General features: G+C 42.8%; 1 protein-coding gene across 1 annotated transcript; it reads right to left on the reverse strand.

Moving 5' to 3' along the window:
* Positions 1–1,490: 1,490 nt before the first annotated feature.
* pudp (pseudouridine 5'-phosphatase) lies at positions 1,491–24,423 on the reverse strand. The gene is made up of 4 exons (XM_072451005.1): positions 24,317–24,423; positions 21,213–21,431; positions 19,568–19,797; positions 1,491–1,766 (listed from the first exon to the last, which is right to left on the reverse strand). The coding sequence occupies exons 1-4, from the start codon at positions 24,384–24,386 to the stop codon at positions 1,590–1,592; spliced, it is 696 nt and encodes a 231-aa protein (XP_072307106.1). The 5' UTR covers positions 24,387–24,423; the 3' UTR covers positions 1,491–1,589.
* Between the last annotated feature and the right edge of the window lie 900 nt (positions 24,424–25,323).

A 25,323-nucleotide genomic window follows, 5' to 3' on the forward strand; every position in this document is an offset into this window, starting at 1 on the left:
TCGGTCCCTCATCTGCCTGAAGAGTGGGTCCAGTTCGCCTCAGTCGGTCCCTCATCTGCCTGAAGAGTGGGTCCAGCTCGCCTCAGTCGGTCCCTCTTCTGCCTGAAGAGTGGGTCCAGCTCCAGTCTCCTCGTGTCCGTCTGTCCGTCTGTGAGAGTCGGATCTCTCCTTCACTGGAACTCCTCCAGGTTTCTACGCTTTTTTCCCAAAGAGGTTTTTTTTGTAGTTTTTCCTGGCCGAGAAGGAGAGTCTAAGGACAGAGGACCCTGGGACATCGTCCCTCGCCACCACAGACATTGTTGATTCATTTCTCCCTGTGGCCCTCAGAGGCAACTGTTGTTGTGATTTTGGGCCTTACAAAAATAAATTGATTTGATTTGATTTGATAAACAATCATTTTTGCAGACTTTGTCCACAAGATGAATTTACTGCACATGATGTTATTGTGTTCTGCATGTTCATTTAACGGTCTTATGACTCGTCTAGTGAACAGTTTTAGCTTTGTAATTATGCGGTCTGATGTCAAACAATAGCTGAATAGTTCCGGATCTTCTTCTTCTGCTCAGCTCTGACTCAGCACATGTGTCTGATTGGTTGAATATTGGCTCAAGCCAGACCAACACCTCCAGGGGTCAGTCAGAGAGAAAGAGAAGACCAAACTCAGTTCCATTACAGGAAGTCCAGGAAGAAGGAAGAGAAACTTTTTCTCTCCCATAAATAAGAATTCTGTGCCGTCTTTTGACATGATTTTTGCTGTAAACTGCAACATGCAAACTCAAGCTAAGTACATTTTAGCAACTTTTCAAGTCTACAACAAAACCTGGATCTAGTACAGTATAATCTCTCCAAACCAGCCTCATCTGGGAATCAGTGCAACAGCCTTTTTGGTATCAGAGGAACACCTCAGAGCCAAGGGTCACACAGATCAAGAGGACCTGGTTCAGCTGATCTTCACCCTGATGTTTCAGAGCCAGCGTGTGGACCAAGCTGCCTCCCTCTCCTAACGTGACCCCTGCGTGACCCCTGAGTGAACCCTGGACACACAGGCCCATCTCGGCTTGATCATACAGCTCCTGCTTCTATACATTTCACAATCTGGCTGATAAGATCATTTTAGAATCAACGCTAACTGTAATACCCAACTAGATGGATCTAGAACAATCATATCTAGTGGCCGTTATCGGCTAATTTGCATATTACATATTCATTAGTATCTGTTTATTTATTTGGTCAATACATCTTCATAGACCATATTATTTGGTTAAGTAATCATTCCTTTCCAGAAAAGGGGTCAATGTTACGGTTACATTCTCACATTCAGATCAACAAGCCAGTACATTTTTTATAAATTAATTCACTTAGATATTTGATTATAGAATTGTTAAACGCCTAATACAGGACAGTGCCCAAAATTACTCTTTTAAGTTAGGACATGAATAACACTACAGTACTTGAAATGGTAAAATCACTACATGTTTAATTCAAGTTTTTTGAAAATCCAACCACGCCACATCTGAATATTAGACATTTTTCCTGCTCCATCTCAGGTAAACACTAAAGGGATAAAGGAGGATGGGAAGGCATCCGATTTATTCAAAAGGTGGTAGTCCAAACAGCTCTGGCCTGAAATCCTCCATGCTGTGTAGAGTTAGCGTAGCCTCTTTGGTCAAACTCCGTTCCAGGTTTGGATCCGGGACCATGACGACCTGCATTTGGGCCGAGAGTGCCGCTTTAACTCCAAGAGGAGCATCTTCAAAAACCAGGCACTAGAAAGAGAAAGAGGGAAGGGAGGAACAGAGAGATAGAAGTAAATATACAAGGTCATAAGTAGAAAAATATTTATTCTGGGCTGCTGCTGTTTTTCAGCCTAGATATAGTTATAAGACAAGGGGCCTCATTTATAAAGCTTGCGTGCGCACTACACAGTACGTAGGCCACCCTCTGCACCATACGTGGTATTTGGCCCTTGTGCGACCCTCAAAGATTGTAAAAAGAAACCTATGCACTATTAAAAACATAAAAATACACACCAAAAAAAGGTAAAAACTTTTTCTTTGTTCAAGTATTTTTGCCCCACAGGACAGGTGAGTGAAATGGGGGAGAGAGAAGGGAGGACATGCAGTAAATTGGGATATGAACATGCCTCTTTTAGCCTAAAAATATTTGTATCAATTATTGTGATCCATCAATTATTGCGCTGTGATCCTCAACACCTTACATGAAAGGACCAAGCGGACACCTGAACACGTCAGCACGTCACAAAAAACAGAGCAAAATAGTTCTATCCATGGTGGTGAAAAAAGTTGTAAAGAGCGCTACAGGTGAGACTAAATAGCCATTGCACAAGAGACTATAAGCATAGCAGTGAGAATCCCTCTTTAAACAGGAATGGAGGTTTAAGGTTCAATTTAAAGTGAAGCCCTGGCCATTCTGATGCTAATCTGACGCTAACAGCCAGTTTACAATAGGATTTTGATTACAGGGCCGTTAGGATACCAAAAAAAAGTACTTTCAAGTGATACTGTAAACAACCATTATCAGGAGGTCCAGGCCGGTGGGCAGGGCCTACAAAAAGTAGAATATCCGAGTTCTCAGATTAGATCCGCAGATTGAGACTGACTCTTGGATGAAAGTCAAAAAGTCTTGTTCAAAAAAACAGTATCCCAAAGACTACAACTTAATCTTTTTCTACAGTATCAGTGGGATTAGTTCATTGTAAGTATTTAAAGAAAGTCCGGTGGGGGTCTCTAGTTCAGCGCTGTAAATGAGGTCTAATTGCAGTAATATGATCAGCAACGGCCCGGACGGGGCCATAGCCCTCAAATATGAGACCTATTTAAAGCTGTACTCTGTAATGTGTATGTTAACGTTGGTTTAAAGCAGTGGTTCTGAAACAGTTGTGAGGGTCCACAAATGGGAGGCAGTGTGAAATGAGGCAGTTTAAAGTTTTTAACACCCACCAGCCTGCACAAGAGTGAAAAGCGGTCATTAGACGCACTATTTTCTAATATCACTCTTATTTTCATTGTCAATACTAGCAAGCTATAAATCATTTTAAAGATTATTTTCTCAACAAAAGGAATTAATTAGCAATTACCAATAGTCTGTGATAAAAATCAACTTATTCCGGGTCCTCATGCTTATTCATTTTCACATACATTGCTTTTAGCCATTATAATAATAGGTAGTTGTAGTCTCCAAAACATCAAAATGTATGTTTTATGATCATAGAGGAGCTAAAATTGTAGTAAAACAGTTTGGCACAGTTGGCACATATTCGGATCACTTGTTCCGAATATACTTTTTGATACAAAAAGGTCAACAGCACCAAAATACCTGTTCCTAGAGATCTGAAACTTTACACAGTTGTTGTCGACAAAATAAACAGCAAGTACAGTTAATAGAATATTTTTACAATGACGTATGTCTTGCTTAGGACCTTTACAAATTGACAATATACAGGAGGAGAAAGCCTAAGCTTTCCGCATCACACGTGCACGTGGGCTGTAAGATCCACTTTTAATAAGCAATGCCATTTGGGTATGTCTGACTATTGTGCAAAATAGGTTGTGTTAACAGGTTAAAGGTGCACTATGTAAGTTTTTAGTTGAGGGTCCTTCACCTGATTTTCTCATAAATTGTTCTTGCTTTGCCTGGAAGGTTCCACAGCATGATATAAACTCATCTATTATTAATTCATCTAGTCAAAGAAGTTTTTATTGCCTAAAAGGACTTTGCTACATGTTGCATTAAAAAAAAATGGGTACTGATGACATTAATACAAAAATCTATATAAACCAATATTCAGCTTTGTTTACACAACAATGCTCTTGAATAAAGTTGACATTACATAGTAGGATATCGTTCAACTCTAGCCAACCGAGTCTATATAATATATAAAAAAATAAAAAAAAACATCCTCTCCTTGAACCGACACCTTAACGTGGTGGAGGGGTTTGAGTGCCCGAATGATCCCGGGAGCTATGTTGTCGGGGGCTTCATGCCCCTGGTAGGGTCTCCCAAGACAAACAGGTCCTAGGTGACGGGTCAGACAAAGATCGGTTCAGAAGCCCCCTATGATGACAACACGAACAAGGCAGTTTACGTCGCCCGGATCGGCGTCACCGGGGCCCCATCCTGGAGCCAGGCCTGGGATGGGTGCTCCATGGCGAGCACCTGGTGGCCGGGTCTTACCCCACGGGGCCCGGCCGGGCACAGCCCGAAAGAGCGACGTGGGGCCGCCCTCCCGTGGGCCCACCACCCGCAGGAGGATCCATAAGGGGCCGGTGCAGAGAGATCTGGGCGGCAGTCGACGGCAGGGGCCTCGGCGACCAGATCTCCAGACACAGAGACTAACTCTGGGGACATGGAATGTCCCCAGAGTTAGTCTACCTTGTGCGGGAGGTTGAGCGATACCGACTAGATATAGTCGGCCTCACCTCCACGCACAGTTTGGGCTCTGGAACCCATCTCCTCGAGAGGGGCTGGACGCTCCACTTCTCTGGTGTTGCCCACGGGGAGAGGCGGCGGGCTGGTGTGGGCTTGCTGATAGCCCCTCTGCTCAGCCGCCACGTGTTGGAGTTTACCCCGGTGAACGAGAGGGTCGCGTCCCTCCGCCTTGTGTTGTGGTGGCCTACGGGCCGAACAGCAGTGCAGAGTACCCGGCCTTCTTGGAGTCCTTGGGAGGGGTACTGGACAGTGCACCGACCGGGGACTCCGTTGTTCTACTGGGGGACTTCAATGCCCACGTGGGCAATGACAGTGACACCTGGAGAGGGGTGATCGGGAAGAACGGCTTCCCCGATCTGAACCCGAGCGGTGTTCAGTTATTGGACTTCTGTGCTAGCCACGGATTGTCCATAACGAACACCATGTTCAAGCACAAGGGTGTCCATCAGTGCACATGGCACCAGGACACCCTAGGCCGGAGGTCAATGATCGACTTTGTTGTCGTGTCATCTGACCTCCGGCCGCGTGTCTTGGACACTCGGGTGAAGAGAGGGGCAGAGTTGTCAACCGATCACCACCTGGTGGTGAGTTGGATCCGCTGGCGGAGGAGGAAGCCGGACAGACTTGGCAGACCCAAGCGCATTGTGAGGGTCTGTTGGGAACGTCTTGTGGAGCCCTCTGTCAGTAGGGTATTCAACTCGCACCTCCGGGAGAGCTTCTCCCATGTCCCGGGGGAGGCTGGGGACATTGAGTCCGAGTGGACTATGTTCTCCGCCTCCATTGTTGATGCGGCTGCTCGGAGCTGTGGTCGCAAGGTCTCCGGTGCCTGTCGTGGCGGCAACCCCCGAACCCGGTGGTGGACACCGGAAGTAAGGGATGCCGTCAGACTGAAGAAGGAGGCCTATCAGGCCACTCTGGCTTGTAGGTCTCTGGAGGTCATCGACAGGTATCGGCAGGCCAAGCGAGCCGCGGCTCGTGCTGTCGCAGAGGCAACAACCCGGGCCTGGGAGGAGTTCGGGGAGGCCATGGAGGAGGACTATCGGTCGGCACCAAAGAAATTCTGGCAAACCGTCCGGCGCCTCAGGAGCGGGAAGCAGTGTCTCACCAACACCGTTTACGGTGCGGGTGGAGGCCTGCTGACCACGACTGGGGATGTCGTCGGACGGTGGAAGGAATACTTGGAGGATCTCCTTAATCCCTCAGTCACGTCTTCCGAAGAGGACGTAGAGACCGGGGACTCGAAGGCTGGCTCATCCATCACCCAAGCTGAAGTCACAGAGGTTGTTCGCAAACTCCTCGGTGGCAGGGCTCCGGGGGTGGATGAGAGCCGCCCTGAGTACCTAAAGTATCTGGATGTTGTAGGACTGTCTTGGTTGACACGTCTCTGCAACATCGCGTGGCGTTCGGGGACCGTGCCTCTGGACTGGCAGACCGGGGTGGTGGTCCCTCTGTTCAAGAAGGGGGACCGGAGGGTGTGTTCCAACTACAGAGGGATCACACTCCTCAGCCTCCCGGGTAAGGTCTATTCCAAGGTACTGGAGAGGAGAATCCGACCGATAGTCGAACCTCGGATTCAGGAGGAGCAGAGTGGTTTTCGTCCCGGTCGTGGAACACTGGACCAGCTCTATACCCTCCATCGGGTGCTCGAGGGTTCATGGGAGTTTGCCCAACCAGTCCACATGTGCTTTGTGGATCTGGAGAAGGCTTTCGACCGTGTCCCTAGGGGAGTCCTTTGGGGGGTGCTCCGGGAGTACGGGGTCCGGGGCCCTTTGCTCAGGGCTGTCCGGTCCCTGTATGACCGGAGCAGGAGCTGTGTTCGCATTGCCGGCAGTAAGTCAGACCTGTTCCCAGTGCATTAGCACTCCGCCAGGGCTGCCCTTTGTCACCGGTTCTGTTCATAATTTTTATGGACAGAATTTCTAGGCGCAGTCAGGGGTCGGAGGGTGCCCGGTTTGGGGACCACAGGATCTCATCTCTGCTGTTTGCAGACAATGTCGTCCTGATTGCTCCATCAAACCCGGACCTGCAACATGCACTGGGACGGTTTGCAGGCGAGTGTGAAGCGGCTGGGATGAGAATCAGCACCTCCAAATCCGAGGCCATGGTTCTCGACCGGAAAAAGGTGGCTTGCCCTCTCCAGGTGGGTGGGGAGTCCTTTCCCCAAGTGGAGGAGTTCAAGTATCTCGGGGTCTTGTTCACGAGTGAGGGAAGGATGGAGCGTGAGATCGACAGGCGGATCGGTGCAGCGGCTGCCGTGATGCAGTCGCTGCATCGGACTGTTGTGGTGAAGAGGGAGCTGAGCCGAAAGGCAAAGCTCTCTATTTACCGGTCGGTCTACGTTCCTACCCTCACCTATGGTCATGAGCTTTGGGTAGTGACCGAAAGAACAAGATCGCGGATACAAGCGGTCAAAATGAGTTTCCTCCGCCGTGTGGCTGGGCGCTCCCTTAGAGATAAGGTGAGGAGCTCGGCCACACGGGGGGAGCTCGGAGTAGAGCCGCTGCTCCTCCACGTCGAGAGGAGCCAGCTGAGGTGGCTCGGGCATCTGTTCCGGATGCCTCCTGGGCGCCTCCCTCGGGAGGTGTTTCAGGCATGTCCCACCGGGAAGAGGCCCCGGGGAAGACCCAGGACACGCTGGAGAGACTATGTCTCTCGGCTGGCCTGGGAACGCCTCGGGATCCCCCCGGAGGAGTTAGAGGAAGTGTCTGGGGAGGAGGAAGTCTGGGAGTCCCTGCTCAGACTGCTGCCCCCGCAACCCGGCCCCGGATAAAGCGGCAGAAGATGGATGGATGGATGGATGGAAAAAAAAACATCAAAGTACACAAATACCCCTATTTTCTGCTTTCTTTTCTTCCTGGACCCCAATGTAAGAATGTAGCTTGGATGTATGTGATACTGGCCTGACCACAGGTCTGATGCTGCTCACAGTGGTCCCAGGGGACGCTCAGGGAGTTTGTGTGTTTGCTCAGACACATGAAGAGTTACAGGTTTTACATCAGTCAAGCAGCAGTTTGTGAAAAGTTGAAAATGACAGGAAGCAGCACAAAGTTCTAAAAAGGAATCCCTCCGAGTCATCAATGCAGGAACAATGCATGCACAGAGAACAAGTTTAAAGACAGTTTAAACATTAATTTAAGACAATAATGTTTTGTCAAATCCTAACTGTTGTGTAAATTAGTCGAGCTTTGGCCCTTGTTAACATTATGGTTGGTAGGAAACCATTATGAAATTAAGTCCGACCAGGAAGTACAATCATAAAAGTCATGTGAAACTATAAAGGTAAATAAGGCTAGATATTTATCTATATATAAATCTAAAATATATTAATGTCACCTTTCAGTGATATATGTAGTCTAATCTGTTATTAGCACTTGAACCATTGAAATACAGAAGAAGTAGTAAAATGCCCCACTCACATTGCTCTGAATGAGTGACTTGTGAGAGAGAAATGTTTAGGTATAATATTCTCAATTTGAGACAAAACACTGCCTTTTTTAATTAAGTTTGTTTGTCATCCCTATATTTAGATTTGAACAATACTGTTTTGTTACTATTAATCATCATCCAATGTTCCATAGAAAATCCTTGTGTCGCATTCACAAATCCATGCCGTTTGTAAAAAGCACGTTCTCTGGTCGTCGTTTTGGATGTGCTCTTGCTCTTGACTTTTTCATGAGTTTCCCGCGCTCTCGTCTACGCCTCAGATTCTGCCAGTGAATAATTCTACCCAAGCATTTTTTACACCCTGAGATCTTGTTGTTTATTTATTTATTTACTCTCCTGTTTGCCGTGGTTAGTTCAGGTGAAGCTACGGGAGAGGAATACATTTGTTGAGGCCATTTTGAACTTAACAGCGAGCTGGAGTGAGCGGTGCAGGAAAAACATGTTTTGTAAAATGTATTTTGCTGTTCAAGTGAGCCACTACAGAGCTGTGTTCACTGAAGGAGTTGAAACCAGTTTCTCTGCCTTGTGTTTACCTAAAATGGAAGCTTGTCTTCAGCTTGAAAATAGGCCCAATCTTAAAAATACACAGAATCTAGACAAATCTAAGCCATTTCGGAACAATAGCAAACCACTTACACCAAATGTAGTCAAATGTTTGCTGCTGTGGTAGAATACAATTGTTTTCCCGCTATTCTTTTCTTATTTTGCCACTTATGTGAAAGAAAACTTAAACATTTTAAAAGGTGCAGTGTAACAGTGTAACTTTTTCTTGTCACCAAGGAGATGTTATTGCTTTGCCTGAAATGTTGCACCGTATGGCATTAAACCCACATAGCTTGCATTTATTCAATGAACTGGCATGTTTGTTTCCATGGAAATAGATCACTTTAAAGACATACAATGGAACTTTTCAGGAAATGCTCTCCATTGATACGAGAAGACACTCCACCAGAAAAGTAGCTTTGTGGCCAGGTTTTCAGCTTCTGTTTATTGGTGAATTTTTGAGAACCAATATTTAGTTTTAAATTGGAAATCGCTCTAGCAACGGTCCCCAATTTGTCATCATTCTGAACTCCATACCAATTCATTCCTTGTTTATTTAAGTCTCAAATACATCAATATTGCGTTCCGTTATTTGCTTAAAAACCACGTGTTTCCTTCAAAGTCACCATTAGGAAAACATTCAAACCGATCCAATTTTCAGTCCAACTTCCATCACATTCTGTAATGGAGTCTCACAGTGTGAAAGAAACAGATCTGACTTTGCTTTGACAAAATGATTAAACCAGGCTCAGAATAAACAGGATTAGCAGAGTTTAAAATGAAATCTGATCCTGGTATGAGCTCAGAGGAGGCGGCCATTTTGATCAGGGCTCTTTGAAACAAAGTCACAGATAAGGTGAAGGCTTCTCTATTTAGACTGGTGTATTTTTAGACAATTTTCGTGACAACCAGGGTCATTTTACACATTCAGTACAACGGTTGGGTATTCTATGGGAGATACACGGCTCATAATGCAGAGAAGCAGAAAGGCTATTGATACAGGTCTTGAGTATTGACTCTCATTCAGACAAATTATAAAGCAACATTTCCATTTTATAAGATTGATGTAGTTAATTAACCGGCAGAAGCCTGATTGATGTGATATGAGGTCTATGCATTGTTGTTCCATCAAACACGTCAAGCTGATTGGGCGACGCGTCACAACAGTGGGACAAACTGAGAAATCAAACTTTTGTTAAATTATGTTGAAAAAAAAATGCATGAATCGTTTCCATCGGCAGGTTTTATTATTGAGCCTTTTGCCAAAACAACAATGGCAATATTACACCGCAGTTGTTGTGGTGCATATGATTTAGGGGAATAAAACGCATGTCTCCTTGTTGTTTAATCCTTACTTAATGAACCCAGACTCACCGTTTGGGATCCACTGACTCAGGCTTTATTCTCTCATTTCAACAGTGTGACACCAAAGAAACACTGAGCTTTGTTCTCAGACTTCCACTGTTATCAGGATTCACACATGTTACTTTCCCCTCTCCCGTAGTTAACCTCACCCGTTCTCTCCCTCCCGTTCAGTCTCCTTTCTTTTCCCCACCTCCTTTCTCCTCCCTCTCCGTGCACCCTTTTTCTCCTGATCTCCTTCCCTCTCCTTTACCCGTTATAACCCTCACCTCCTTTTCTCTCTCTCTCCTCACTCTCCCTTGTTCCCCCTCATTAACCCAATCCCATTTCACTCTTGCTCTTCCCTTGTCCTCTCTCTTCCTGTTTCTCTCATCTTCCACCGCCCCTTTTCTTCTCCTTTCTCTCCTCTCCTCCTTTCTACATTTTCTCCCTCTCGTCTCATCCTCCCTTTTTGCCCTCTCCCTCTCACCCTTTTGCCTACTCCTCCCCGCTCTGCACTCTCTTCCCCCGCTCTGCTCTGCACAGGATTAAACGGTCACTCCACTTCACTTACGGCTAATTACCGTGTTTTAATGGCTCCAATCAAAGACTTGAAGCTCCCCTGTTGTTTGTGTCTTTTCTCTGTCATTGTTCACTGTCCTCACTCTTCGACAGGCAATGATCTTCCTCCAGGACCATGTTGCGGAACATTCCGGGCAAAGCCGTCCCGAGGAAACAAGCAAGTCGCAGTCATTCCACTGAAAAAGGTGCACTTTTAAGAGTGGATTATAATGGTAGTCTTTTCTTTTTCACAAGGCTGGTTTTGACATAGTTAAACTTGATAGGTCCTAGATTTAGTCTTAGTCCTGGCTCAGCACTTTGTCCAGATGTGGATATGATCGCCCTCCGAGACAACCGCTGTTGTGATTTTGGGCGTTACAAAAATAAATTGAATTGATTAGGCCTGGTTTAGTCCTGGTTTAGTCCTGGTTTAGTCCTGGTTTAGTCCTGGTTTAGTCCTGGTTTAGTCCTATTTTAGTCCTGGTTTGGTCCTGGTTTGGTCCTGGTTTAGTCCTGGTTTAGTCCTGGTTTAGTCCTATTTTAGTCCTATTTTAGTCCTATTTTAGTCCTATTTTAGTCCTGGTTTAGTCCTGGTTTAGTCCTGGTTTAGTCCTGGTTTAGTCCTATTTTAGTCCTGGTTTAGTCCTGGTTTAGTCCTGGTTTAGTCCTGGTTTATTTTCTAATCCTGGACGACTAGTTTGGTAGTTTAGACCTGCTTCAGTCATCACTTCATTTTGCTCCAGTCCTGGTTCAGTTCTCATTTAGTCCTTGCATGAACAGCGTTGCCTTCCTTTTCCCACTCTTGGACACATTAATGCTCCTTCCTATTGGCAGTTCACATTGAGTAAAGACCAGCCTGAAGCTTCCCCCTGGACCTGAGCCAAAACCACACGATTAAACTCAAATTGTGGTGTTTACATCGAAGAAATGGGCCTTTGGAGGAAATAAATGTGTAATAATAAGCAACCAGGTGAAACCAATTATTCTAGACTCCTGCAGCAATTACGACAAGATTTCATCTGAAAACATTAGAAACAAGATCTGAGGAGGAGCATGAAGAAGATCCAGAATTAAACCGGAACTAAACCAAACCATTCAAAAGGCAAGAGAGAAATAAAGCAGGACTAAGACTTGACTTAAGTGATTCGAGAATTACAGTAGTAATGGCTACTCTTAACGCAGCCACACTCAGAAAAGACCCATTATATAACATTAATGCTAATAACTTGATCAAACGCTTAGAGGTCTGTTCTAGAAGACTGTTAGAAATATCAAAGATATAGAACCATGTCTTGGAAATGGCAGTGTGTAGTGGGTTAAGCATTTAATCTAAAACACAGCAGGCAGACAGTGGTACATTCACACAAAGTATATACTGTTTTCTGAGCACGACTTACATTGGTCATTATAGGGCTGAACAATTTTGAAAAAATCATGAAAGTTGGGACTTATACAATGGACAGAGTGAGCTGTAATTTTGTTTCATTGTTTTTTTGCTTTGATTATTTGCTCTCTCTCTATTGTGTTCTGTGTTTTACATGTTGAAAAACACTTAATTGTAAAAGCAGTCAAAGTCTAGCTTAAGATCTGGAGATGGTCCTAGGCACAGCAGTGTGGCGCCGGCTGCTGCCGACATGTTTGCAGAGGACACATTTTCCTACAGGGACAATAAAGTATATCTTACCTACCTATGTTTCTCACGGAAAGTCTTAGTTCAAAACCCCCTTGAGCCCAGACCTCTGTCACTGTCTCAATGTCTCCCTTCATGTCCCTTCTCTCTCTCTCTCTCTCTCTCTCTTCTGGCTTTCACTTCCTTCTTTATTCCTTTTCAGCCCTCTCCCTCTCTCCACTTCTCCTTCTTCTCCCTCTCTCACACACCGTCTCTTCCCCGCTCTCTCCCCTTTTCTCCCTCTCCAGGTGATGGATGCATACTTCTCAGTACTAACCCTGAGCAGTAGTTGTAAATCGTGCAGAAGGAGAAGGTGTGGCGTTTCCTGCGGGCCCTGAACTCACCGTATTTACATGGTGCCAGTTTATTTAGTGCTCCATAAACCTCGGCTCGTCCAAATAACTGTCACAAACATGTGGGGCATAAGCACTTTTCAGCGCCGCACTTTCAACCACTCGGAAAACTACACTCAAAATAACATTTAATAACAACTAAACTAAACCAGGCACTAAAACAGGATTAAAGCGAGACTAAATCAAATGTAAAACTCAATACAAACAACACTGGGGTAATAAACTAAGTCTAAATAAAAAGACAAAACCGGAGGGCTGTTGAATAAAACTGGTTTACTTCATAAGCTCAGCTCAAATGGCTAAGTCTGACTTATTTTGTCATTTCAATTTCATACGAGTGTCACCCAGTCGTTATGGAAATTTAGACAGGGAACTTAACTTGGTCTGGAGCAGGTTTAAAGGGGGCTTAGCCTTAGGGTTTATAGAAAGACTATAAAAAGCTTACTTGTTAATTATATTAAAATATGTTGGCCTTGTAAGAATATGCAATATTTCAATATTGGCCTCTTCCTTTATTCATTAATTCATTTAAGTGTAAACTCAAATTGCAAGACGTAAATTTATAATTTTCTAATTAATAAATGCCCCAACATGAGCAGCACATTAGTGAAAGTAGGTTTGATCCTTGAGCCTGTGCTTTTGTGATGGTAAAATACAAATTTCATTCCTCTTCTCAGTTTTTCCTCTTCTCCAATAGTGCCTCACCAAACACAGGTGTGTGTTTTATGTCTTAAATGGGTTTTGGTGGAGGTGGGCTGTCAAAGCTCGGCTTATTAAGACTGACTGGGATAGTCCGGAGTGAGACTGGTGAAACTGACTAAGCCTGAACTCTTGGTTTTTGGCTCAGTCAAGACAGAAATTGGGCTGCAAGCCTAGCTTTGTTGAACTAGTTTTATGAAACAGGCCTCATGTTTAAACAGGAATAAACCAGGACTAAACTATGCAAGACTAAGACTGAACTAATCCAGACACTGTGTTCTCCCTGTGTCAGGGTGGGTTTCCTCTGGGTGCTCTGGTTTCCCCCATCAACCTCTAACATACAGGTAGACTGAATGTAAACTGGTTTGGCGTAAAATGTGATTTGAATTCAAAACATTGCTAATTTCAAAGCAGTCAGCGCTGGTCCTGTGCTTTTCTCCTCAGCTTTTCTCTCATCTGTGCAGCACAAACACATGCCAAGGAGGAGCATCACTGCTGAAACGTTGGTCCCTGTGATTGCACTGGACAATGCGCAGCCTTTCTTGCTTGTTCTGCAAGTTCAAAGAATGGTACTGGATTTACAAACACTGGAAAGATCTATAGTCCAAGTTGTAGCTCCAACAACAGAGCAGATGCTTTAATCTCTCACCAAACAGAAAATTAAATAAATGAAAACTATTTCCTATCTGCTACTGTGCCCTGTGAAACACATTTCGGTGGTACAATATCATCCAAGGACAAATGCTGTTTAATTATAGCTTTATCGAGCCCAAGCTGTCGAATCTGAGCTACCAAATCAATCGCCGATTCATATCTTCTGAGGCTCCAAATCAATGCACAGAAATCAATGGTTTTAATAAACTTTCAGTCCGAGGATGTGCAATGAAGTGCCTCCCAAAGTAGTTTTAAAATATACATGATTTTTACAAGAATAACAAATTTATAAAGCGCTGAAGAGGTGTAAAGAATCGATTTGGTGCAAAGTTTTGATAACAATGTCCATCTGCCGTGTAAAGATTAAAGCCAGGGACAAAAATTATATAAAGAAATAAGTTTGATTTTGTGAGAAGGACCTTGGTAATTCATCAGTGTCATCTTTTGTCTTGTGTAAAATTGGTTCTATGGTTATACATTTTAAAAGGGAAAATGACATAATATTGCTACAAGTTATTAAACAAGGTCAAATAAAGCAAAATTAAATATTACTATTGTTAATATTACTACAAGTAAGATGTTACTTTACAAAAGGTATTTCTGTGAGTACTACTAGAGGTCGGTGTCAATTTTAATGTTTAAGTCTGTAATGATTATTGTAAGAAGTCATGACATCTCACATTAGTCATAACTATTGACAAAATGTGTAAAATCCTTAAATTTACTTTCCTTCACATTTGTCCAATAGATCTCCAGCTTTATGAAATTACATTTTCTGAATGATAATGTAAACTCAAAACATAAATGGCAAATACTTTAATCTAGTTTGGAATACAGATTAAATAAAAAATAACTTGGTGCTTCAAATATCTTCACAATTATTTTATTTTTGATCCGCAGATTGAGAATAACTCTTGGATCAGAGTCTTGTTTTTCTAAAACAGTGTCCAGATGACTACAACTGAATCTTAGTCTTATTTTACCCAATGTTTTACACTTTTTTGTATCATTAAAATTTGTTGTCATCCCTGGCACAGCAGCAGGAAGGCCTTGTTGTCTGGTTAGGGTAAAGTAGCTTTTTTTTTATCGTGCCAGTTATGCAGACAAACTTGAGGGCCCCTCTGCAGTATCTTAGAGGGGGGCACAGGCCACAGTTTGGGAATCCTTGGTGCGTAATCGAACTAGTAAAGAACATAATAATTGTGCATTTCAAAACAATACACAACTAAACTATACATCTGTACAATAAAAAACAAAATCAACAGTGAAATAAGTGAAGCTTTTGTTTTGGTGTAGACTTATTTACACATGCACCATATCAAAACTGAGGTAAACTGGGACTAACTCGAAACTAGACTAGATTGAGACTAAACCAAATCTACCGGTACATTAGGACTAAAGTGTGAACGCACCATTACTCAGAGTGGGAAGAGAAACCAAAGAATACAACATATTATTACTCAAGAGAAAGTAAACATGTGTTGTGTGAAAACTACTTTCTCACACTACCAATCCATTCCCAGCAGGTTGCATTAGCTTTGTTTGAATAAGATAAATGGACAGAGATGCTAGTTCAGGCTACGTCGCTAACACGAGCAGCTCTTTCCCATGTACCACATTAATCATGCTAATCCTTTACACTCGGGATCCTGTGTCTGAGCCACAATATTTAAATCAGTGCAATTACAATGTGAACTTTTTATCTTGGCGCTAAAATGTCCTATTAGCAACGCAGCTAAAGATATGACTGCTATTGTTTTACCTGGTAAACGGGAGATAAAGGTCAAAATATTACAGAGAGTCACAAGGGGAACACTTATAAATATGTTAATTTTATGAAGCTTCATGTATGGACCACTATATAATGTTTTAATGGGACTGAACAGGCTCCTATCATTTATAAGGGTATTTAACATTTGAAATGTCACTAAAAAGGTTAAAGGTGCACTATGTAACTTTTCATGTGTTTCAGAGTGACGAAAAATTTGAAAACCTCTAGTAGTCCAACAGAAGAGGAAATTGCAATGGTTTGAACAGCAAAATATATAAAAAGTATCAAATAAAGCAAACTAGTGGAAAATATCAAGATAAGGTAGAACTAAAAGGATCTCAACCAAGAACATTTTGGAACACAATGTGAAGTCCTCAAACAAATAATGTTTCTATGAGGTCTTATTCTGTGTAAAAACTGCCAACTGTGGTCGAGACCTCAACAAACTTGTTCTGAAATGCATGAGATTCTTGGATCAGTTTAACAGTTCAGAGTTCTCTCTCTGTCCCTTTCTCTACCATCTCTGTAACGCCCCCATGTTCTCCTTCCCCTTCTCTTTTATTCTCTCAATTCCACCTCCCTCTTTCCTCCCTTCTCCCTTTCTATCTTCCACCTTTCCCTCTCTGCCCGTTTTCTCTCTCTCTCTCTCTCTCTCTCTCTCTCTCTCTCTCTCTCTCCCTGTCGCACAATCATCAGTTACCTCCGTTCTACACTGTGTCGATTCTCCTTTACCGCAGCTCCATCTCTCACGCCTGAGTGCAGCGCGGAAGAGGAAAAGAACACAAAATATGAGACGCGCCCTCTGCACCGGACAAGCCCTCAAAGCTTTCAAGAGCACAGACTGTGTGTCTGATCCTAAAATATAACACCCAGACAGTTGGAAATTCGGTTCTTTAAAACTGTCTGCAAGTATGCTAACGTTTATTAGCATTGCCATGCAATATTATGTAGCATTAGCCAGCTGCTAACTACCTGAAACAAACGGCTCCGCCTCAGTCTGGAGTGGTCCCTCCTGTCCACAGTAATACATTTCTTGACTTACAGAAGAAGTATTGTTTGTTTTGAGACTTCTTGTTGGCCCAGCCCACGCTGCAGCAAACGGCTTTCGTCCTCAAGATGGCAGTGGCAACAAGTGTGTGAACTCACTTCAGAGCCATGAATATCTGCAAAATTATACTACATTGAATCACCAGACATTGAACAGTCTTTTAATATGTAAATCTAAAAGAAATTGAAGTGTGAATAGTTATTGGGTCCTTCAGTAGAGCAGACTTTGACAATCTCTGAGTAAGTCTATATACGGAAGAGAAGGATGGACATAAATAAACGTTACATAAGAGGAAGAGTCCTAGAAGGAAGGCCTAGAGGAAGCCCAAAGAGGAGACTTAAGGATGTACTAACGAAACACAACATGAAGGTATTAAAACTATTATCCACACACAAATCTACCATATTTGCCTTCAAAATGGTGCAAGAACATGTTCTAGTTCTCGTAGTCGTTTAAAACAAATCTACAAGTTGATTGTTACATAATTAATGACTGCAGAGGAGTGCCGCAGACTCGGATTCGTTAAAATTATCATAATCCACCATTTCCTCTGCTTCCTCCCACGAATGTGGGTCAGGCTCGAGCTGGGACGAAAATGAACGCAGATATTTGGAGGCGCTATTTTCAACGAGAGAGGGGGGGAGAGAGAGAGGGGTGAAGAGAAAGAAAGAGGGGGAGATCTAAGGGCCAGAACAAAGGGGATTGAGGGGAGAAGAAGAAGAGAAGGGTTTATTAAGGAGACCGGGAAAGAAGGGGGTGATAAGAAAGAGAAAATAGGGGAGAAGGGGGGGAATGAGAGAGAAAGAGGGATGCAACAGAACAGGGAAAAGAAACAGAAAGGTGGTAAGAGGGAGAAAGAAAAACTGAAAAAATGAAGGTAAAGAGAGTGAGTGAGTGAGAGAAAGAAAGAAAGAGGGCAGGAGAGTGAGACAGGGGGAGGAGATGCGTGAAAGAAAGGGATATACAGAGAGAGTAAAAAGAGAGGGGGGAAAGAGGGGAGAGCGAAAAGATGTAAAGAAGAGATAGAGAAAGGGAGAGAGAGTGAGACAAAGACAGAAGAGGTAATATATAGCTCAGCTCAGCCCTCAGTTCTGCAGCAGAGATCTGAAGGAGGAACTGACGGAGGATAAAAGTGTCTCAGATAAATGTGTGTGGGAAAATAAAGAAAATACAGGCACTAAACCCAAGTTCAGACCAGGTTTGGAATCATAAGCAGGTTTACTTGGCTGAAGGTGTCAAGTCCTTTAGGTTTTTACTTGAATATGAGCCTGGTTCAGTGTCCCTGGGTCATTGTCCCTGGTGCAGTGTCCCTGGTGCAGTGTCCCTGGTGCAGTGTCCCTGGTGCAGTGTCCCTGGTTCAGTCTCTGGTTCAGTCTCTGGTTCAGTCTCTGGTTCAGTCTCTGGTTCAGTCTCTGGTTCAGTCTCTGGTTCAGTCTCTGGTTTTTTACCTTTATTTAAACATAACAGTGTGGCGTGCAACACTTACAGTATTACCTATATTGACATAGTCTTTCAAGTGTGATGGGTACTTATGTGGTGTATGAGGAGTGTAGGAGCTGTATGTGTTGTGTCGAGTATGTGTTGAGTACTGGTAATGACGGTCAGCCTTTGTTCTGCCGTCAAGGCCAGCTTTCATTTCACATTCTCTTTTGTTGGTATTGAAGACTGAACTAGAGTGTTTATTGGATTGGGGTGGCTTTAAATCGTTATTACAGGGAGTGTGAGTGGACAGGTTGTGAGTTTGAGCATTAAAAACAGGCTGGGTTGTTTGGTCAGCTTGTGTGTGTATGTATGTCCATCCATCCATTTTCTACCGCTTGTTCCCTTTCGGGGTTGCGGGTGACTGGAGCCTATCCCAGTGACTTCGGGCCTTAGGCGGGGTACACCCTGGACAGTGGCCAACTTGTCGCAGGGCCAACACAGAGACATAGACATTCCGGCCAATTTAGAGTCACCAATTTTGCCTAACACATGCATGTCTTCGGTGGGAGGAGCCGGAGAACCCGGAGAGAACCCACGGTAACACGGGGAGAACATGCAAACTCCACCCAGAGAGATCATGTGATGTTGGTCTGGTCCGGGAATCGAACCCATGATCTCCTTCTTGGGAGGCAAGAGCGCTAACCGCCTTTGCCACCGTGCACCCTTTATATATAACGTGTATGTGTATGTGTATATATGTGTATGTGTATATGTGTATATATATATATATATATATATACGCATACGCATACGCATACGTATACGTATACGTATATGTACACACACACACACACCATCAACGATTTAAGAATCCAACAATGTTTAAAATGAACTTGCATTGGTTGTGTTATTTTAACCCTCAACTGAACCGTAAATAAAGTCCATCTGTCTGGCCGTATAAAAACGTTTTATTCATCAAATATTAAAGACGTCCTCATGTTCTGAATGCATCTGGAGGTTTAAGAGCGGCGTAAATCTGTGCGTTTCAAAATGGCCGCCCATAAACCTGCCCTTCTTTTCCATCACGGCCTGGCGTTCACAGATGCTCATGTGCTCTGATGATACAACCTCTCACCATAATAAAGACGGGAGAAAACCATCTTTCATTTCAGCTTTTCCTCGTAAACGACACTGGCATTTGAGACATGAGATGCAGAAAAATCACGAAAGTTATTTGGAAGTTGTTGTTGTTTTAATGCATTTAACTACGGGTACTCTAATAGAGCGTCACAAGATAATATTGAAACGCTATAATTAAATATCCAAAGGACTACTCTTTAATCAGAAGTGGGTAGCTAGAGTAGCCAAAATGTTTTCTCGCATAAGAGAAAGTTACTCCTAATTTTGTTAATATTATTGGAAGGGCAAAATATTTAAAAAAATGCACAAAACCAACTATTTTGAAAGCAGTGCAAGAAACACGAATGTTCAAATCATTTAAGATTGTCTCACTTGTAGACAGTGGGAAGTGAAGACATAAGAACTGATACACGGTCAAATCACTCAAGTACGAGTAAAAGTGTCTGAAAAAAAGTAGAATTTAAGCCGCTCACCTTCTGTGGATGGGCAGATGGTGTGAATCTGGCGGCGCAGACAAGAAATGGATCCGGTTGAGGTTTGCTGCGTTTCACTTCCGGGTCGTCTCCCAGGACAATGTGGTGGAACAGGGAGAAAAATGGTTGGTGTCGGCTTGTCTTCAGGGCGAACGTGACTCCGGCTGAACTGGTGGCCACAGCTATGGGTACTGAGTGATGTTTCAGGTGAAGGATCAGACGCTCCACGCCTGAGAAGAAAAGGCAGATTAGGTTCAAAAGATGGGGAAATAATGAAGACTGTTATTAAGGATATCTGTGGTGAACGGTGATGACTAAGGATGTGTACAGGAGCAAATGTCTCCTAAAATAAGAACCATTTATTCATTCTACATTCATTCATTTTCTACCGCTTGTTCCCGTTAGGGGTCACGGGTGACTGGAGCCTATCCCAGTGACTTTGGGCGTTAGGCGGGGTACACCCTGGACAGGGGCCAACTTGTCACAGGGTGAACACAGAGACATAGACACAGACAAACATTCACTCTCACATTAAGTCACTAGGGCCAATTTAAAGTTGCCAATTTTGCTTAACACATGCATGTCTTTGGACGGTGGAAGGAAGCCGGAGAACCCGGGGAGAACCCGGGGAGAACCTGGGGAGAACCCGGGGAGAACCCGGGGAGAACCCGGGGAGAACCCGGAGAGAACCCGGAGAGAACATGCAGACTTCACCCAGGGAAATCATGTGATGTTGGTCTGGCATTTTCGTTATTCAGTAGTTCTTTCCTTTTCTACTAGGAAATTCAGAATCTCATTTCAGAGAAGGAATTCATTTTTTCTAAAGGTCAAGTAAAAATGTAAACTTAGACAATATTGTTTTTTAAGACCAAAGTACATTTTACAGATAATGACAGATAGTGACAGACTATACAATAGCTCAGTGGTAGAGTGCTCGTCTTCTGATCCAGGTGTGAATGTGTGAGTGAATGGGTGACTGGTTCCTTGATGTAAAGCGCTTTGTGTACCTTGACGGTAGAAAAGCGCTATATAAATGTGACCATTTACCATTTAATAGTACAATCAATTAATTAATTAATGTTTTTATTAGTGTTATGCACTCATGATCCCAGCCATATATGACACAATATCAGACATGTCCAAAATCCCAACCTAATTCCAATTACAATAAAGATTGCCATACAAAACATTATTTCAAATAACCAATATATAATTTATCCTTCAGGCAGCCAGAACAAATTTGTATTTTTCTGTTGGATCATATTGTAAATCAATTCATAAATCATTATACGGTGGACAATAAAACATGAACATGAACCTGACTCTGACTCCACTGGGACTCCTTTAAAGCACCTCACTAGTTGTAATAATTACCAGGCAGTAGTAGTGAGTTGGGAATATTTTGTTATTTTTTGTAGTTATGATACTTGAGCTGTAGAGGGTGGAATAGGTAACTTCTATAGCTAATTAAGCTAAACAAAGTATTTCACTCTTTAATTAAATGTACACTGATTGTACATTTAGAAAGAAGCACTGGAATTATCCTGTTTTAGGGTTATTGTGAGAGTGGCATAAAGTTGTGGTCAATATTATTGTTTATGGTGCTTTATGTAAGTAGCAGTAGTAGTACTAGTAGAAGTATTACCAGGTAGTAGTTGTGCGTTGGGAAATATCCTCTCTTGTATCTCCCTGGTTTCCCTGAGCAGTTCCTCTGCAGACAGGGGAAGGTCCAGCTCTGCTCTGATGACCTCAGCCGCATCCAGAGCCTTCTGACCCATGACCTTTGCCTTCAGCTCCCACAAGTACTCGCGCCCAAACCGGGAACACACCTGCTGAAACGACTCCGTGTACAGCCGCTCTGTGTCTGAGGAGAAGAGAAGCACAACTCATCAATCCAAGATGACGCCTACTTCATCCATTTTCTACCGCTTGTTCCCTTTCGGGGTCGCGGGTGACTGGAGCCTATCCCAGTGACTTTGAGCCTTAGGCGGGGTACAACTCGTCTCAGGGCTGACAGACATAGACATAGACACACAGATAACCATTCATGTTCACTTCACTCTCACATTCATTCACTAGGGTCAATTTAGAGTAGAGTAACACATGCATATCTTTGGACGGTGGGAGGAGCCGGAGAACCCGGAGAGAACCCACGGTAACACGGGGAGAACATGCAAACTCCACCCAGAGAGATCATGTGATGTTGGTCTGGTCCGGGAATCGAACCCATGATCTCCTTCTTGGGAGGCAAGAGCGCTAACCGCCTTTGCCACCGTGCACCCAATGACGCCTACTGCTTTACAAAAATGGCCACAGGCCTGTGCGCTGACGTAGTGAAGATGAGTGCCTGGACATGCCCCACATCATGTCCATCACCTCTCCTCTCTTGGACCCGCTGCAGTTCACCTACAGACAACACCATCAACCTGGCCCTCCACTTCATCCTACACCACCGTGACTCCCCGTGAACCTCCGCCAGGATCCTGTTTGTGGACTTCAGCTCTGCTCCAGGACACGCCTGACTCCAGCTGCAGGTCGGATCACAGCTGACCCTTGAGCCAGGACTATCTGAGCTTGTCTCCTTGGGCAGGAGGTTACGGCCCATTTGGACTGGAACCACAGTTTCTTTCCCTCTGCCTTTTGACTCAAACACTTTCCAAACTTTAATAACTATAGTTTTAAAGTGACATCTTAGTTTTGTTCTGTTGTTCTGTCCACACTGTACATTTGGGACTTTTTTATCAATCAATCAACCAACCTTTATTTATAGAGCCCTTTACAACACTCAAAGTGACCGAAGTGCTTCACAATAAAAATCAAGGCAATACAAAACATAAAACGAAGTAAAAACAAACTGTACAAAATAAAGTGTCATTACGATGATCGTTTTATACTGTAATATTGTTATTCATTGTTTTATGCTGCATCGCCATTTTTGCTCAAAGCTATCTACATTTTCTAATTGATTTTATTTAGTCTCATTAAAAAGAAATACAAATTAATTTAAATCTTCAATTTCCTGTATGAACACTACAGACTTTTAATCAGTGCCATTTAACACAATAGTTTAATAAGATAGTCCAACATATTTCACAGTGTGCACTTTGCTCTCGACAATACGCTTTTACTGAAGAAACCCAAGCTGATAATAGACCTTTGGAAATGACTGATCTTGATTCAAATGTTATTAATTGCACATCTCTACAAATGACAATGAATTACTTACATACACAGTTAAATAACACTACAATTGCAGAAATCACTAATCTAAAAGTACTATCCTGGGACTTTCCTAGTTAAATGAAGGTTAAATTAACTGTAGGTGGGAGAAATATTGGAAATGGTAATATAAAATACAGAACAATACAGTACAAAACAATATCTCTGACCTACATTCTCATTCCTCCTCAACCAAGACATTTACAGGGCACATTTTGACACATTCCTGATGCTTCGTTAAAATTCAGTTTGAATATTATTACAGAGCAGTGCAAAAAAAAAAAAATGTTAAGTGCAGTCAAGATTAAACTAAATGGGTTTTCTTTCAATTTCCTTTCCTTTACATTTCCTAATTTCAGGTCCAATTGTCATGGAAACAGAACCGAATAACTAATATTACATCTTATAGTAATAGTACTAATCATAATAACAGGTAGATAACGTTAACCAAATGTCCCATAAACATCAGTCAGGGCGTAGTAGGAGTAGATTTGGTTCTCTGCCACAAACCGTTTTATGGACTTCTCCAGAACATGATTTAAAACAGCCACATCCTTTTATTTCTCACCATGAACTCGTCAATCAAACTCCACAGTAACATTTTAACGCAGTCTGACGACGCTGAAATATTTGCTCAGTAAAAGACGAGACGTGACAAGTTTACAGAGTGGCTACATCTACATGGCCAGTAAAATCAGATAACTAGAATAATCACACAACCCGATAATTGGTTCTGACTTTTGACATGTGATGTTTTTATGTCCAAGCGACATGTGATGATCAAATGTGATGATCAAATACATGGTCAGTTTATCTCATTTCTGGACCTTTAAGATGATTTAAATGACATGTCTTTAAATAATTATTTTCAATCTTTAATATTCTCTTTCATTATCGTCTTTCCTTCCCACATTAAACCCTGCACAGGAGTGATTTCAATTATCTGATAATAATCTGATAACTCCAGAAATCAGACAATGATTTGGGGTGTGTCTAAACATTGCCAGTGAGAATTCAAAGTGTAGCATTAAACTGAATTATGGAGAGCTTTACAATATTTTGGATTCATTATGAAATCATACAAAGTTACGTTTAGAATGTGTGTCAAAATATGCTTTGACTTTGTGAATTTTATATTGTACAACATTAAGAAAGCTTAATTAAAACTTCCTACATTGCACCTTGACATTGCCACCCACTCGTATTACACTAGGTCCATCACACATGAATGAGCCTTTAGATGAATAATTACAAACTTTTGCGTTCAAATGCATGATAGAAAATGTACAAATAACAAGCCGAATTCATTGTGAGTTGAGTACAATTTCAAATGTGCCACCAAAAAATAGCAAAATGTTGACAAAGTAAGCGGAAGTACAGAGAAATGTTTGATTGCAACTTGTGTAAAGGGAGCTTGGCGAGTAGAAAAGTTCAGCGGGATATTAACGGCACATTGTCGGTATTTAAACAAATAAAATGATTGTAAACCTTAACTTGATTTGCATTGAAGGTACATCTAAGTATTCATACCGAGTAAGAGTCCGTCCATGTCGAAAATAACATGAGAAGTGGGTTTGAAAGAGTCGCTCGCTTCCGACATGTTGTTGTAGTTCCGTGTGTCGCGTGAAACGGATGGACGACCAAAAACTAACCCGGAGGTGCAAACGTAGCGCGAAAATAAAAAAGGAAAGCAACGTTTGGAAGAATAGATCAAGTTTATAGTCATAATACAAATACATTTTACTCGTATAAAGCCATCATGTAAGTAAGTAGGTAACTCTGGGATAGTTTATTACTGAATTGGAAACGTAAGCTCACCGTATTTTTTTCATTTTTTTTTTTTTTTTTTTTTTTTTTTACAAAACAAATTACTTTTAAAAAAAATGTTAAAAAAAATAGTTTTTTATTTATGTATTAATTCATTTTTTGGGGTATTTCTTTTTTTTTGCTTTACTAAGGATTTCCCTCTCTTTCTCACTACCCTCTCTCCCCTCTCTGTTCTTCTCACTCTCTTTCTCACTACCCTCTCTCCCCTCTCTGTTCCTTTCACTCCCTCTTTCTCTCTTTCTCATCACCCCGCTGTTCCTTTCACTCTCTCTTTCTCATCACCCCTCTCTCCCCTCTCTGTTCCTTTGACTCTCTCATCTCCCCTCTCTTCTCCCCTCTCTGTTCCTTTCACTCTCTCATCTCCCCTCTCTGTTCCTTTCACTCTCTCATCTCCCCTCTCTGTTCCTTTCACTCTCTCATCTCCCCTCTCTGTTCCTTTCACCCTCTCTTTTTCTCTTTCTCATCACCCCTCTCTCCCCTCTCTGTTCCTTTCACTCTCTCATCTCCCCTCTCTGTTCCTTTCACTCTCTCTTTCTCATCACCCTTCTCCCCCTCTCTGTTCCTTTCACTCTCTTTTTCTCTTTCTCATCACCCCTCTCTCCCCTCTCTGTTCCTTTGACTCTCTAATCTCCCCTCTCTGTTCCTTTCACTCTCTTTTTCTCTTTCTCATCACCCCTCTCTCCCCTCTCGGTTCCTTTCACTCTCTCTTT

This window comes from Eucyclogobius newberryi, unplaced genomic scaffold, assembly GCF_026437365.1.
Source record: "Eucyclogobius newberryi isolate DKJ021-1_F unplaced genomic scaffold, fEucNew1.0.hap1 SCAF_1, whole genome shotgun sequence".
NCBI classification, from domain to species: Eukaryota; Metazoa; Chordata; class Actinopteri; order Gobiiformes; family Gobiidae; genus Eucyclogobius; species Eucyclogobius newberryi.

Coding starts and splice junctions, on each gene's coding strand:
- pudp (XM_072451005.1), bottom strand. CDS start 24,386: ATGTCGGAAGCGAGCGACTCTTTCAAACCCACTTCTCATGTTATTTTC. Junction 19,798..21,212: donor CAACGCACAACTACTACCTG/GTAATACTTCTA, acceptor TTTTCTTCTCAG/GCGTGGAGCGTCTGATCCTT. Junction 1,767..19,567: donor CATCTGCCCATCCACAGAAG/GTGAGCGGCTTA, acceptor TTCTCTTTCTAG/TGCCTGGTTTTTGAAGATGC.